Here is a 17,042-nt window from a genome sequence, read left to right on the forward strand (position 1 = left end):
CACAACTTTTAAGGTGAATGCCCCTTTTAAAAAGATGCATTCCATAAAAGACAAAAAAAACTACATCTTTTTCTAATTTATTTCAAAATACCCGATTTTCCTAAATGGTTTTTAAACCTACCCTATTATTCTAATAAACCCCTCTCAATACTATTAAAAAAAGAAGTAAATTAAAAGAAAATTAAAACTGAAAAAACACCAGAATTAACGTAGAAATTCCGAATCAAAGAAAAACTAAATATAAGAAAAAAAATCAACTATGTGAACTAAAATCACGAAAAAATTGCTCACTCATTCCAATTATAAGAAAACTATCTAAGATCATTATGCACTAATATAATTGAATTAGTATACCAAGTAGATTAGAATAATTAGAAATCAAAGAAATAGAATTTTTTTTTATCACTTTTAAAGGTAGGAGAACAATTCTTTTGGCCAAAATTCAACAATATTAAAGATCATCATCTCCTCTGACAATACTTTTAGGATTCTGAGGGGTTAGAAATTTGAAATAATTGGGATTAAATTTGGTCCATTTTCCACTAATTTGCAGATCATGCTCATCGTAATTGAAGAAAGGTGAATGATCAATGGACTGTTGAGAAGGGGAGAGAAATTAATAATGATCAAGACTGATCAAATTATGTGCATCCCCTTTTGTTGTCAAAACAAAAAAAATATATTAAATAAAATATTTTCTTATAAAAAAGATTATTGTCATGTGTCATCATTTTATTGAACAATTTTTTAAAATATCACAAATTTTAATTTTATTTTAAAATTAGATTAAAAATCATTTTTAAACACTAAATTTTTATAAAAAATAATAATTTGATCCCTAAATTTTGGTTTGTAATCGTAACGATTTAGCCCATGAATTTTTAATTTTGTAATAATTTAATTCTTGAATTTTACTATGTAAAATTATTGACTTTGTACTTTAAGATTTGTAGAAATTTAGTACCTATTGTAGAAATTAGTGTTAAGATTTAATAAGACTTCTTATCTAAATAAATGGATAAACTAGTTAAGGACTCAATATTTTTTTATATAAAATACAAAGTCTACATTATAAAAAGAATAAAAATTAACATCTAATTTTGATAAATTTATTTAGACTAAATTGTTATATTGTTATAAATTTAAAAATATAGAGACTTAAAATTATTACAACCACCAATTGTGTAATAAAAAAAACAATAAAGGGTGTAATGGAATAGGATGCAGCCAAGAATTTTAGGATGAAAAAATAAGGTAGTAAATAGGAGAAGAGAGAGAGAGAGGGGGAGAGAGAGAATCGGAGATGGAGTTAATAATAGAATTGCGGCACCTGTTTGCGACGGTGTTTCTGGGCAATTTGGGTTCCAACTTGGTGTTTCCGGCCATTGCCGATATAACGATGGATTCTGTATGTCCTGGCCGCCGAGATCAGTGCTCCCTTGCCTTTTATCTCACCGCCTTCCAACAGGCGGTCAGTTCTTCACTTTTCTTCTTCTTTTATTTATTTATTTATTTATTTTCCTTTTTTCTACATTATAATATTCCTCCTCAAATTATTTCACTTCTACTACACCTATCAAACAACACTAACAATTAATTAATCCCTTGGTTTGGGTTAAAAAAAATCAACTGTAATTGACATCTATTTCTTTTTCAAAGGTGAGAATTTTTTTTTTTTTTTTTTTTTGCATGTTTTGATCTCAGAATAATTGATTTTATCTTTCTCTATGTAAATATTTGAATTTCTAACCAAGTTTAAGTCGGTAAGAAAAAAAAGTTGATATATATATATATATATATATTTCTAAAAAGTTATAACAAAACTAAGAAATCGGTGAAAGAATACTTACGGGCTTAATTTTCACGGTATCAAACGAATAACAAGGTTGTATCTTTTACTAATACTAGTGACAATTTTAGTAGTTCTTTTAACATTTTAAAAAAGAAGTTAAGCAAGTTTTGTTGCTTTGATGGTATATAAATGGGGAAAATATCCTTTCCGTCTTCAAATTTTCAGGAATAGGTGTGATTGGTTCCTAAGGTTTTAAATTACTTATTTTGGTTATTAAGTTTTGAGAAATAGGTTTAAGAGGTCCTTTCTATTATATTTATCATTTTAATTTTTTATTTTAAAATTGTCAAGTCTAAATTAAAATAATAAAAGAAATTATAAAGAATGATAAATATAATATAAGAGACCTTTTAAAACTATTTCTCAAAACGTGGAGACCAAAATAGCTAACTTAAAACTTTAGGGATCAATTGTACCTATTCTTGAGTTCTTGAAAACTCACGTATTAAAAAAGTATTTGTTCCTATATAAATAAAAGATGAAAGATTAGTAAAAAGAAGCAAAAGTAAAAATGTGTAAAATGTGTTGTTTTAGGAATAATATTTTTAAGGGTAAATTAAGCTTCTTTTAACAATTAAAATATTTATTTTTCACTTTCTTTCAAAGGATTACTTTTTTTTTTTTAGAAAACTTCCTAAAAATCAAAGAATTAACCACGAACTAAGTCCTCAAGAAGAACAGAAGACACCCAACTAGGAAAATCAGAGTCCTAATAGGTCTCATACAATTCTTAAACAGAAGAAGGTAGGACACCAAAACAATCATAAAAAACGTGAGCAAAGGAGTGAGTTACAAAAAATTACAAGAACGTTCACAAGTAACAAAAGAAACAACATCCACAAAATGCGTCATACCTATTTTTCTACTTAGTTTTGGTTTTTGAATTTCCATACATATTTTTCTTTGGAGTAATACTAATGGAAGTTAAGTTTATAGATAAGTGGATTGGGAGCCATGATTTTGACACCATGGATTGGCAGCCTATCAGACAAATATGGGAGGAAGAGTATGCTAACTTTTCCCATTGTCCTCTCCATTTTTCCACATGGTATGTAAATTAAACTAAGCCACTCAAAAAACCCTCTTTTGTTTCTTGTTCTTAATCCTTTTTGTTTTTTTTCTTTTTGGAAACTTTTCTTAAAAAGAATAATGCTTTTGCTTTTTTTTTTTTTTTTTTTGGAAGAATAATGCTTTTGCTTTTATGTAGGGGCCATCAATTAACAATCATTTTCCCAAAGGAATAAATTTTCCCCTTGATTACAAAATTTGACTGATGAACACGTTTTAGGGATAATTTAAAAATGGTTAATAATTTAGAATTAATAAATTTAAAAATAGTTAATCTGAGCATGTGATGTCATACCTACTTAGCAATAATTTGTAATAAATCGAATCAACTTTCTATCAAATTTTGAGAACAAAAACTATTTTTTTTTTTTAATTTTCAAAGCTTGACTTTATTTTTTAAAACATTAATAGAAGTGGATAGAAAAACGTAGAAATTTATGAGTAGAAGTTGTGTTTATAAATTTAATTTTTAAAACTAAATTATTATTAAATGAAATATAAAAATTTATTTTTGTTTTTAAAATTTGATTAATAATGCCTCTTTCATAAATGTGATTTTTTTTTATATTAAACCAACATAAATGTCAAAAGTATGAAAATTAAAAAATTTACCGAAATACGTATAATTTTAAAATGCAAATAGTTATCAAAGAACTATATCTTTCCTTTTCATTAATTGTTTTTTATAAAACAATTTGGTTAAATTATAAAAAATACTTCTAATTTTTGTGCTTTGTATTAAAAATATTTTTAAACTTTCAAAAGTCTCAAAATTACTCTTGAACTTTCGAAAAGAGTTAAAAAATATCATTGTCGTTAGTTTTTAGATGGAAACCGTTAAAAGTTTTGTTTAAAAAATATCTCTAAACTTTCAAAACTTAATTTAAAAAAGTTTAACATACCTTCACAGTCAGTATATGAACAAAAACTATTAATACCTTGTTGCAAAAATAACTTTAGAATTAAAAAAAAAAATACTCAGACTGTTAATATGGTGATCAATTTGTTTGAAGTTTTCTTAAGTTTGAAAAATACAAATTTAAATTAAATTATACATATATCCTTTTTTTTTCATATAATACTTTTACTTTTCTCTTAATTTTCCAATTCTAAGCTCCTACCAATTTTTTCAACAACCAAAATTTTAAGTTCAATCATAAAATCACAAAAAAAAATTAAAGTCAAAATCTCTACTTAAAACATACCAAAATGATAAATAGCCAAATAAAAAAAATATATTTAGCTATTAACAAATAGAGATGTCCACGGGTGGAGGGGGTCGGGGATGCCATTTCCCATCCCTGTCCCCGCTCCCCATTTCATTCGCCTCATGAAATTCCCCACGGGGATTGGGGCGGGGATTCCCCACGGGGAATTTTTTCCTGTTAGTTTTTATAACTAATGTGAACAAATTTTAATTAAATAATTAACTTTATCACTAAATTGTTTATTATGGTTAGTTTTACACAATTTGAATTTAAGGATAAATTACCCAAATTTGGTCTAAAAAAGCTAACTAATTTTTTAGTAGAAATAAATAAATATAAATAAAATTATTTACATATATAATATAAATTTAAATATTAAATTTAAACATATTTATTATCTTTCTCAATAAATAATCAAATTTGAAATTTAAATGTAATATTTATATAATAATAATAATAACATAATATTAGATAACTATACTAAATAAATATGTAGAAGCTAATCGAGGCGGAATTTTCTTCCTTAGCTCACGGGGAATTTTCTTCCCCTACTCTCTCCCCCATTCCCCGCCCCGTTCGGGGCGGGGCACCATGAGGCCCCGTCTCCGTGGGAAAATTGGATATCTCTATTAACAAACATTCAACTACTAACCTACAATTTTGTTAAAAAACTTAAATCTTAAAATCCCTTGGTGCTTTCATTATTCTCTTTCTTTATAAATAAATGTTTACAAAAGGGGAATATAAGGGTATTGTGGAAGGAACAGGAGAAAATAATATGAAAAATAGAAAAGTAAGACGGTATTAACGATTTCTGTTCATATAATAGTAAGAGTATTTTTTTTTTATTTTTTTAAAAAGTTTAAGAGTATTTTTTAGCCTTTTGAAAATTTAAAGGCATTTTTGACACAAAACATTAAACTAACCATAAGAGTATTTTTTTAATTCATTTTGAATGTTTAAGGGTATTTTTGAAACTTTTAAAAGTTTAAAAATATTTTTGACACGAAGTACAAAGTTTACGAGTATTTTATATAATTTAACCAAACAATTCCGTACTGTACTTACCAGTTTTGTCCTTTACCATTTACCTTATATTTGGATTTTTTTTTTGGATATCATATATTTTATGCTAATTTGAACTGTATTTATTTTAAGAAAATACTTTTAAAGTCATAGTAGGGCCAACAATGAATGAAGTTATAATTTTGTCACCACTCCCATCGTCCAAAAAGTTTTGAGAAGTAGAGAATAAATTATTTATTTATATGTAATAGGATAATTATTATAAATATCATAAAAATAGATGTTTAATGTTTAGTGTCCTAAAAATCATGTATCATTTTTCATATTGTCTATGCGCATTGTGATAATTCATGCGTGATGTCCATGTAAGTCCACATCCTACTAACCACTTTGCCTATAAATAGTGACATGGTAGATCTCAATATAATGCACATTGGTGAGAAATACACTTCAAAATTTCATATCCAATTTTATCATTTTAGTTCTTTTATTTTAGATTATATTTTATATATTTAATATTATTATATAAATATATTATTATATTATATTTTCTCTATATCCGTGTTCCCGTCATACTCCTCAATTTCACAACACGTTATCAGCACGAGCTCCTGTCGTTTTTCCCGCTAAAAGTAGGTCCTAAAGGTATGTCGGTTTTTCTCTATTCGTTATAATTAATAAATTTAATGTTATTGCATATTCAGTATCTATTAAATTTCTAACATAAGTACAATATTTTATGATAGTGTTTCCATGAAAAATCTCACAAAATAGAATTTGCTGCCATTGATATTAAGGACAATAATTATTTGTCATGGGTACTTGATGTCGAAATCCACCTAGATGCTATAATCTTAGGGAGACTATTAAAGAAGGAAATACAACATCCAGTCAGGAAAAAGCAAAAGCTATATTTACCTTCGTTATCATCTCCATGAGAGATTGAAAATAGTACAATAAAAGATCCCCGTATCTTGTGAAAAAATTTGAAAGAGAGGTATGATCATAAAAAAAAAAAACAATTATTCTTCCTAAACCTCGTTATGAGTGGATGCACTTGAGGCTACAAGATTTCAAATCATTAAGTGATTACAACTTCACATTATTTAAAATCAGAGAGAAAATTACTGATGCTGATATGTTAGAGAAGACATTTTCTACATTTCATGTCTCAAATATGCTCTTGCAGCAGCAATATCGAGAAAAAGGTTTTAAACAATATTCTGAACTAATTTCATATCTTCTCGTGGCCAAACAAAATATCGAGTTATTGATGAAGAACCATAAATCTCGACCAACTAGAACAACACTATTCCCTGAAGTGAATATTGTGAATGTTAATAATGGTGGTCGAGGTTGTGGTCGTGGTCGTGGTCGAAGTCATGACCGTGGTAAAGGAAGAAATGATTATTATTTTTCGTAGTGGTCGTTCTAATTTTTTAAATTTCAAAAGAATCACACAAAATGATGATCACAAAGGAAAAACTCCACAAAATAAAAGTTCAAAACACTTAGTTGGTCATGTACATATCGTATGTCAAAACACTTAATTGACCTTTATCAAGCCTCCCTGAAGGAAAAAGAGAAAAATGTGGAAGCAAATTTTGCATACCAGGATAATGACATATTTGACCTATCCCGCATGATAAATTTGGATGTGGCGGACTTCTTTGAATCTCTTGAAGAGAAGATTGACATAGTTAGTGGAACATCAAGTCTTTCTTTTGACTTTGAGAATATCTAGACTTAATATTGTTGTTTTCTTTTATCTATCTTCAATTTTTTTAGTAACTTTGGTATATTTTAAGTATTGTTTTTCTTATTGTAATTATTTTCTTTTAATGAAAAAGCATAGATCATGTTCATATGTTGGGTGTGAAGGAACTCTATTTACAGAGAACCTTTGAGCGGAAGCGGATCGTTCAAATTCCATTGTGATTGAACGCAAACATTTACAATCATACAAAACAGATTATGCATCAAAAATTAAATTACAGCATGCTTCTGAATTAAAAACAACTCGAACGAACTTGAGGACATTCCTCAACCATGACAAATTTGAGGTCGTTTACCACGAAATACGTTTTATAAGACTCTTTCCACTATTTGTATTTGGTCAAATAAGAGGCATTAAATGAAATACTAACAAGTTGCTGAAAACAAAAACACATTGACCTACGTTAGGTTTTAAGCAAATACCCGTTGAAAAAACATACAATATCCAATAAGGTTTAGCAAGACTAACATGAACTCTGTATGACATCTAGTTTCGCAATGACGCTTCAAAGGTTTAGGATAGAAGCCATCGAAGGGAGGTCAAATATCCCTCCTTTGAATTGAGAAATTCTCAACTAGTCTTTAATACCAGAATAACTCTTGCTTCTATAACGACTAGCCATCATTGATTTAGTTAAGAGATCATTAAGTTACTTAACAATTTCCCTAAATGTGACCTGCCATTTTAGGCCTTAGAGATCTGCCCCAAGCAGCCAATCCGAAGGGAAAAATCTGATTGGGACAAAACCTAAAGCAATCCTATCCATTTCTGGAGTTTACTTTGATCTTGACCAACTGCATAAAACCCATCTGAAGGGGGACGCTCCCAGGGCGCCACGAGGGAGTATAGAATGATCTCACGATGTGAACCAATGACAGAGACCGTAGGACGTGTTGATGCACACCCTTCACCCACTTACTATAAACACTCTCTCCATCCACTTTGATATTGACTCATGCAAACACCATCTGAAGGGAGATGCTCCCAGGGCACCACGAGGCCAAGCATGAATCTCATGGCGTGAACATTCAAGGAGAGATGTGAGTAGAATCATTGACATATCAAATACATCTTGTCCTCCCATTGAGTATTTTATAACCTAGGTTTTAGTTTACTTAGAAAAAACACGGCTAAGAATTTTAACTAAGTGACTTTTTAGTATTGCCCAAGAGTAACTTTTACTTTGGATAGTTGAAACAACTTTTGATCATCATCTATTAAACTCTTTAACGGAGTCTTTGACCAATTATCGCATGCTTGCAAAAAATCTATCTAATTCACCTTTCCAGGTAGGTTCCCAGGTAGGAGTGTTCTGTTTCTATCAGCTTAAGTACCCCAGCCTAGATAGAACCTGCCTTAGACAAAAGGTCCCTTATAGATAGATTTAATACAATTTTAATCTTTTATGCTAATCAATTTAATCATAATAAACTGATTTAAAAAGATTAAACTAGGTTGCTAATCCCATTAGAACCTTTGAACTTAGGTCTATCTCAATCCAATTTTAAATCCCTTTTAAAACATAAGTTCACCCTAAGTCCGCATGCAACTCTTATAACAGAAACAACCAAAATCATACACAATGCAAAGCTAGCACATACAAGGCATTCATACGCTTATAAACAACTTAAGTGTCATGCTCCATGCATTGTTCATTCATTGCTATCTTTTATATAACTCTTATACAAACAAGCAATGAACCAAGAAAAACATGCTTCCATACACCTTTATACTATAACACTTATAATATAAAGATGATGCATGAATATGCTTACTGCATGCATAAATATAACACTTATATTTTCATGATACATGCGCATGCTCTCATGTAATTTCTTCATGCAATATTATAACACTTATAATACATAATGCATGGATAATTGCACAACCTAAGGTGGGTTTCAAATCTATATGTCAAACACTTTGCCATATAAACCACATACATCTCATGTATAATTAACAAATGTTGATGAACGGGGAAAATTTGCCTCAAAATCCTCAAAAACTAAAGCTAACTATTACAACAACAAGGAGTCTCTGGTTCAAATAGGCGAACCAAGTCTTGAACCGTTCGGTCGATGCAACGCATCTCCACTGATCGTGTACCAAAGCTTCCTCTGCGATCGTCTACACGAAAGAGTAAACACTTTATTCAATCATTTACCTATGCTTCCAGAGCTAAACGATCGTTTAGCACAATCGTGTACCTTTTATTATGCGATGAAGCATGAGGTACATGATCATGTAGCGTGCTCCGCAACGCAAGCCTTATACGATTGTCTAAACGACTATGATGTGGTGAAGCACTATCGTCTAAACGATCGCTGAGCGAGCGCCTTCGTATCGTATACCGTGTGATCCTGTAGTCAGTCAGTGACTATGCGATGAGCATGCTAACTACACAATCGTTTAACGCGTGCCTTTTCCCAAACGATGAGCATCATATGCTCCCACTACGAACATCTACCTCCAGCGTCTCTGCAATCGGGCAGCCATTGCTATGCGGTAGAGTAAACGATTTACCCATCATTTAACATTAGCTAAACGATCATTTAGTAAATACTACACGATCTTATAGAAAAATCTACATGATCGTTCAGCCAAATCCCAACGATTGTTTACCTGAGGCTACACGACACGACCAACTTTTGGTCTTCTTCTTTGCTGAGAACCGCATCTCCATGCTTCGAAACTTCTTCATGAACAACTCGACTAACTCAAACACTTTAAATTACAGACTCGATAACATGTTGATTATGCCAAAAAAACACAGGGGTCCTTACAAATTAACACTTTGTAATTTAAAGAAAGCTTTAAACAGAGGCAATTAAACCCATAAACATTCATCAATTCCATCCACAAATGCATTTAACAATTAAATGCAATGTAGAAAACCCTCCACGACTGTAAAAGAAGTTCAAAATAGAAGTAAAATTTGGAATATCAGAAAAACCTGGCTTTGATACCAATTGAAGGAAATCGGATATGAGGATTTCCATGAGCAGCAGAATGATCATTCCAAATTCTATTCGTATTTGAACAACAACAATTACAATCAAGAAATGGAAACATACAGGTGATGCGTTATTTTATTGAATGGAAATATGATGATATGCGTTGATGGATTGCGTTGTGCACTCAAGTTTCCCTAGCGGAATTCAAGTGTAAATTTCCCTGAGTTTCCTGGTAAGTCCAGGGTCGAACATAGGGACTTGTGAAAATAGTTACGTTAGTAATATTTATGAAAACTTTGTAGTAACCAAGTAAATAAATAATTTTGGGTATGTTGTTGCGTTGATAAAAAAAAAAAAGTAAATACAGGCGACGGATTTGAGAAAGATAGTTGCATTGATAGATGTAATGAGTATGTGATGAACAGGTTGAGAAGGTCTTTTAGCTAGCGTTACTCGGGAATGCGTCAAACTTGTGATCATGTTACAACCATGCACAGCAAGTCATTTCCCAATGTAAATACGATGCTCCTAAGTCTAGGACACATGTGTTGAATGCAAAATGACCATAGAGCTTATCCCTAAGTCTTTACTCTTGTCCGATGCGATGATGCAAAATGCATGAAAGCAAGGTGACCGCATACAATCATACCTCATTACTAAGATGTATGCGATGCGTTAATAACAAATAGTGCTCATTCCTAAGCGCCTATCTCCCGTTTATGCATTCTAATCTGGTTCTTCCAAACCTAGATTCTAACCTGACCTTCCCAAGTCTAGATCCTGTCTTTAGACTACCCTATCGAGTATCTCTAATAGACAAATGAAGCATATATAAACAAGATAATAGCAAAGATGAAGATTCCCTCGTTATGCTAGCTAACTACTTCTCAATCCATTCAACTAATTTAGCTACTCATGCATAAATAATAGAGAGTAAACAGATATAGAGAAAGACATTCCATTCTTATAACTAAGTTAAGTACAAAATGACAATGGAAAATAAAGATAGAGAGCCTGGTAGCAATTCCTTGCTGACCGAGGCTTTTTACACTGAATCTCTTATTCTGATCTACAAATGCTCCCGCTTCCACTGGTATCGGCCCTCTCTCTGTCTTGGAGCTTTCAGTGCTTTCTCGAGCTTGTCGGAACGATCTACCGGTACACCTTCTTCCTCGCGTCCGCCTTAAAATGAAAGAACACTATGGACAGAGGCATGAACTTATAAAGTGATGAAGTAATCGACTGCTTAACCCCTTCTCTGAAGAATGCACTTGGTATTTATAGAGTTTCCATGGTGAAAGGCGGCTTCTCTCTCCCGGTTGTACACATGGGACAACTTTAATTCTTGACTGATGCGCTGGATAATTGTCACCGATAAAGCTAAATATATTTTGTGAACGTTATCGGCTGCCAACTTAATTTGGATCCGACTGCCGTCAGCTTTCTGTCCCATCGATCTTAATTATCCTTTCACCCAGATGCGCCTACCATGTTGCACTGACCAAGTTGCGGTGATTCTTCTTGGGCAAATGTTTGCGAGCACGATCAACGCAAAGCCTTGTGGTGAAGTTGCGCTCGATCAATGTATTGCTATGATTGCAATCTCTGCATTATGTTATAAAGATCAACTACTCTAATGCGTTGGACACATGCGACCGCAATATTATATAATTTATGCTTAATGGACGCAATTTAGCATATTTCATCAATGCAATCCAACATTGTTTAAGAACTTAGCACTATGATAACGTGCATTTCTGCCCATTATCAACAGGCTATGCACAATACGAAATACAACATGCTTTACTAAGATCAAGGGATAGAATTACACATACCTTTGAACTCATCTTCAAACACCCTCGATCACGAACGCTCATTCAATCAGCAAGACTGAAAACCCGAACACTCGAACACCACGACCGCAACATAACACGATCACAGTGACCACGAACAGAATAAACTCCAAGACCACGAACACAACGAATCGCCTCCAAATACCTTGAATATGTCGAGTTGAGTACGACACCACCACAATGGCTACCTTGGTATTCTCGGTGTTTGAATCCAGAAGTGTGGGCTCTGTGTGGACATGGTTAGAGGATGAGACCGGAGGAAGAACAATCGTGTGAACGATTGAGCAAGTGAGAGATGACAAGGTCTATCTTATAGATAATGCCTAATCGTTTAACAAAAGCTATGCGACCATTTAGCTAATCGGCTAGTTGAGAAACTATCGTATAAAAACACTCCACATTCAACTAGTCTCTCTTCAATTGTCGTTTAGTAAATCATATTCACTTGACAACCATCGTGAGTAACTTCCGAGAATAGAAACTCTCAAATTCAACAACTAAATTTAGGAAAACATTTTTTCTTTTATCTCACAATTACCATGAAACCACCAATAACCTTCCACTCAATTGGTTATTAGAGAAAAGAGATAATTATCCAATAATTAATATTATTATAAATATATATGATAACCAACTTACCATAGTATATTTATAATATATAGTTTTAATATTTCATCTCATGAAATGTATAAACCATAACTCTTTTTCTATTTCATGGTACTTAATGTAAATCTCATTTACATTAATCCTCCCCTTGATGTATTTCATACACCACACCGATCATATCATATATAATCGAATTACCTCTTGTCAATTTGAATATTTCAAATCAATACCAAGAACTGCTTCTCAACTTGAATCCATTGAGCTACCAAGGGGACCTTATGAACCTGTAACTCGAAGCTCCAATGGTACGTGAATAACTGACTAAACTCTTTACAGATATATTATGTGTCCATATCAACCAATCAACAATGTGATAACCCTTCACAGATCGCTCGTAAGTATAGTTGGGCCAATAACCGTTATGCCCCTATAGTTACATCTAACTTCTTAAGTACCACTGATCCTTCTAATGAACATAAGTCATAGTCCTACTATGACTGAGTCCTCTCTTCCAAAGAGAAGCTGTAGCCACTATGTTCAAGCCCCGAATTAGCCCTTAATGGAGTAATCTATCTACTTATCTTGCTTCAGGGAAGGAGTGAATTTCATTTGTGTAACTGAGTTCCCAGCTCCCAGATTAGACAAATCCCCAAAAAGGTAGGCATTTTGAGTTGGCAATCTGGCCACTCTCACCCATACTAATCAAAGGACCGCCCTCAAAGGTAGGAGTTCCCAAAACATTCACAATTGAGGTCATGTCACCTATGTTCGTTTATGTGAGATGTAAGTCTCCGGTATCAACAATGTTATATACAGAAACTAGTCATCTCGTGGTCCGGTCTTTTACAAACTCTTTGTATAGGACACCCCTGCTCGCACGTCTCCACATGAATGGTCAGGATCTACCATATATAGTAGTTCACAACACTTGCAAACCTCTACAAAGCGGGTCATATACGCAGTGTCACCAGGATCAGGTATCCCACCTTAATCCTTAGACTACAGACCTATTTAGGTTATCACTTAAGGCATGATCCACTTGTATATCTCATATATATGCTTAAGTTTACATACAATAACCATGGAGCTTTGTTTATTGGATATGAGTAAATGTCAGATAAAATAACTCTTATTTTATTCATAACAATGTGTATAAATTACAAATTACGAGACACCGGGAGAATTAGAACACCAATCCCAACAAGGAATATATGGCAGATATGATTCACCATCAATTATTAAATATATTGAACCCCTAATGGGTGATGTATTTACTGCATGATTTACTGATTGTCATTTTAATGAGATAAATTTTCCAACATTAGGGAGAGAAATTAAGAAATTGAAAAAAGAAATTATATGGAATGCATCGTTATTGTCTCATTTAGATCCTAGTACAAATCAATGTGAACTTGAAGTTCAGAAAATAATTCATTTGCAAAATATAGCAAATCAATTACCATATGCATTTATAGATGCAAAGAAAGTAACTAAGTCACATATACCAACTGCAAATGTTCCATAAAAAATTGATATCCCAACACAACAAGTTGTCGCTAATGAGTCTTGAATACACTAGAAATGTGGTAGACCAATGGGTTCCAAAGATAAAATCCTCGAAAGTGAAAAAAAAAAGTCAAAAAGTCTTGGTTGAGGATGTAAATACCCATGAAGAAATTCTTGACATGACTAGTGAGGAAAGCGAAAAACCTAAAGATAATAATGAGATTTCAATAAACTTTGTCAAACGATGAAATCAAACTAATATAGTTATTGACAACATTGTTGTATATAATGTTGTTCTTGATATTATATCTGAAAATGAAGATCCTAAACCAAAATCTGTTGAAGAATGTCAACATAGAAAAGATTGGCTTAAGTGGAAATAAGCAATCGAAGCAGAATTAAACTTACTTTCAAAATGACAGATTTTTGGACCAGTAGTTCGAATACTAGAAGGTGTCAAATCTGTGGGATACAAATGAATATTTGTGAGAAAAATAAATGAAAATAATGAGGTCAAAAGATACAAAGCAAGACTAGTTGCACAAGGTTTTTCACAAAGACTTGGTATTAATTATAAGGAGACATATTCTCCAGTGGTGGATGCAATTACACTAATATATTTAGTTGACTTGACTGTGTATAAAAGTCTGGATATGAATCTTATGGATGTAGTCATAACATACTTATATGGATCTCTTGATAATGATATTTATATGAGAATCCCAGAACAATTTAAGATACCTGAAACATATACATTAAATTCCCGAGAATGGTATTCAATAAAATTATAGAGATCACTATATGGATTGAAAAAATCAGGACGGATGTGGTAAAATTGTCTGAGTGGATATTTATTGAAAGAAGGATATCAAAATAATCCAATATGTATGTGTGTTTTGATAAAGAAATCACAATTAGGATTTGCTATTATAACTGTCTATGTTAATAACTTGGATATAATTGGAACTCTTGAAGAGCTTTTATAGGCAATAGAATATCATAAGAAAGAATTTGAGATGAAAGATCTTAGAAAAACAAAATTTTTCCTTGTTTGCAAATTGAGCATTTAGCATATGAAATATTTATTCATAAGTCAATTTATACAGGAAAAATTTTGAAAAGATTTTATATGGACAAAGCACATCCATTAAATATTCCAATGGAAGTCCATTCATTAGATATAAAGAAAGATATATTTCAACTTCAAGAAGATAATGAAGAACTTCTTGGTCCTGAAGTGCCATATCTTAATGTAATTAGTACACTTATGTATCTTGCTAATAATATAAGACTAGATATTGTATTTTTAGTAAATTTATTAGCTAGATATAGTTATTCTCCTACAAAAAGACATTGGAACGAAATTAAGCATATACTCTGTTATCTTCGAAGAACAATCAATATGAGTTTGTTTTATTCAAATATATCAAATTTTGATCTAGTTAGTTATGCAGATTTTGGTTATTTGTCCGATCCACATAAAGCTAGATCTCAAACAAGTTATCTGTTCACATGTGGAGGAACTGCTATATCATAGCGATCGGTGAAACAAACTATAACAACCACTTCTTCAAATCATGTTGAAATTCTTGCAATTCACGAGGCTAGTAAAAAATGTGTATGGCTAAGGTCAATGACTCGACACATTCGTGAAACATGTGGCTTGTTTTCTAATAAAAATCTTCCAACAATATTATATAAAGACAACACAACTTGCATAACCCAAATCAAAAGATGATATATTAAAGGAGATAGAACAAAACATATTTCACAGAAACTTTTCTACACTCATGATCTTGAAGAAAATGGTGACATCACTGTACAATAAGTTTGTTCGAAGGATAACCGAATAGACTTATTTACAAAGGCATTACCAATCGAAACTTTTGAAAAATCGGTGCACAACATTTGAATGAGGCAACTCAGAGATCTTAAGTGATGTTTTCGTGAGGGGGAGTAAATATATTGTATTCTTTTAGGAGTATATATTATATGAAATATGTACTCTTTTTCTTTTACTAGTTTTTTTTTTTTCCATTAGATTTTTTCTAGTAAGATTTTAACGAGACATATTTCATATATATATGGGCATCGAAGGGGGAATATTATAAACATCATGAAAACAGATGCCCAATGCTTAAAGTCCTAAAAGCCATGTGTTATTTTTCATATTGTCTATGTGCATTGTGATAATTCATGGTTGGTGTCTATGTAGATCCACATCCTACTTGCCACTTGCCTATAAATAGGTGGTGGATCTCAATATAATGCACATTGGTGAGAAATCTACTTCAAAATTCCATTAATTTTCATATCCAATTTTATAATTTTAGTTATTTTATAATTTTCGTTATTTTATTTTAGATTATATTTTATATATTTAATATTATTATATAAATATATAAATATATAAATATATTATATTTTCTCTATAACTATCTTTCCGTCGTGCTCCTTAATTTCACAACAATAATTAAATTGTAGAGTGATCATTCCATTTTCAAGTTTTATCTATGTGGTCGTTCTCTTCTCAAATTAAAAAGGGGAAAAAGTTCTATACTACTTATCTATAAACTTTGAAATTTGGCCTTTTTCTTCCTTTTTTTTTTCTTTTTTTTTTTCTTGAAGAGATTGAAAATATAATTTATTTAAGTTCGTAATTTTTTTAAAAAAAATTGATTTAAAATCTAAAAATATCTGATTCATTCTATAAATTTCCGAAAGAGATCTAATATTTTTTACTATATTATTCGTGTACTTAATGTTTCAATCAATTGTTTGATCTTTTATCTTTAAAATTGATGTAAAAAAAGAAAACTACATGACTTTATTGAATATCAGTTGCATATATACTTTATTGAGACATCAAAGATTCAAATACTTACTTGACAAAGCTTCTTTCGTAAAATTATTCTCCATTTTTTAAAAATCTCACTTAGTCATTTAAATTAAATAATTAATTCTCCATAGGCATGTAAAGTCAGTCTTGCTCAAGGGACGAACAATATTTATTATCAACAAAGACACAACACTTTCTATTTGGAATTATGTCCCTTACCAATATTTGGTTATGTTGTAGCAATATTGGCTTATAAAAGAACCACAAGTTTCTTCTACGCTTACTATGTGATGAAGATGCTGATTGCCATGATCTCCCACGGCACTCTAATTTCCCTTGCCCTCGCTTACGCT

At 31.4% G+C, this 17,042-nt stretch overlaps 1 protein-coding gene and 1 long non-coding RNA gene across 6 annotated transcripts in view; one reads left to right on the top strand and one right to left on the bottom strand.

Annotated features, from left to right (window-relative positions):
- The first annotated feature begins 398 nt into the window (after positions 1 to 398).
- The window catches only part of LOC120088371 (uncharacterized), a 36,905-nt gene continuing 20,261 nt past the window's right edge, over positions 399 to 17,042 (top strand). For 3 of the 5 annotated variants that reach the window (XM_090306189.1, XM_090306188.1, XM_039045604.2), the window contains exons 1-3: positions 399 to 1,471; positions 2,789 to 2,900; positions 16,930 to 17,042. In XM_090306189.1, the coding sequence (XP_090162315.1) occupies positions 1,304 to 1,471; positions 2,789 to 2,900; positions 16,930 to 17,042 (393 nt within the window). In that variant the 5' untranslated portion in view covers positions 399 to 1,303. Of the gene's footprint in view, positions 1,472 to 2,788; positions 2,901 to 5,756; positions 5,800 to 16,065; positions 16,128 to 16,929 lie in introns of those variants that run through there. The other 2 variants (XM_039045607.2, XM_090306191.1) reach the window with 2 other exon arrangements.
- Positions 1,088 to 1,950, bottom strand: LOC150033213 (uncharacterized). The gene is made up of 2 exons (XR_016524056.1): positions 1,851 to 1,950; positions 1,088 to 1,573 (listed from the first exon to the last, which is right to left on the bottom strand). It is a non-coding gene; the product is annotated as an uncharacterized LOC150033213 (long non-coding RNA).

Source organism: Benincasa hispida, chromosome 10 (assembly GCF_027475165.1).
Source record: "Benincasa hispida cultivar pf3 chromosome 10, pf3_genome.v1.1, whole genome shotgun sequence".
Taxonomy (NCBI): Eukaryota; Viridiplantae; Streptophyta; class Magnoliopsida; order Cucurbitales; family Cucurbitaceae; genus Benincasa; species Benincasa hispida.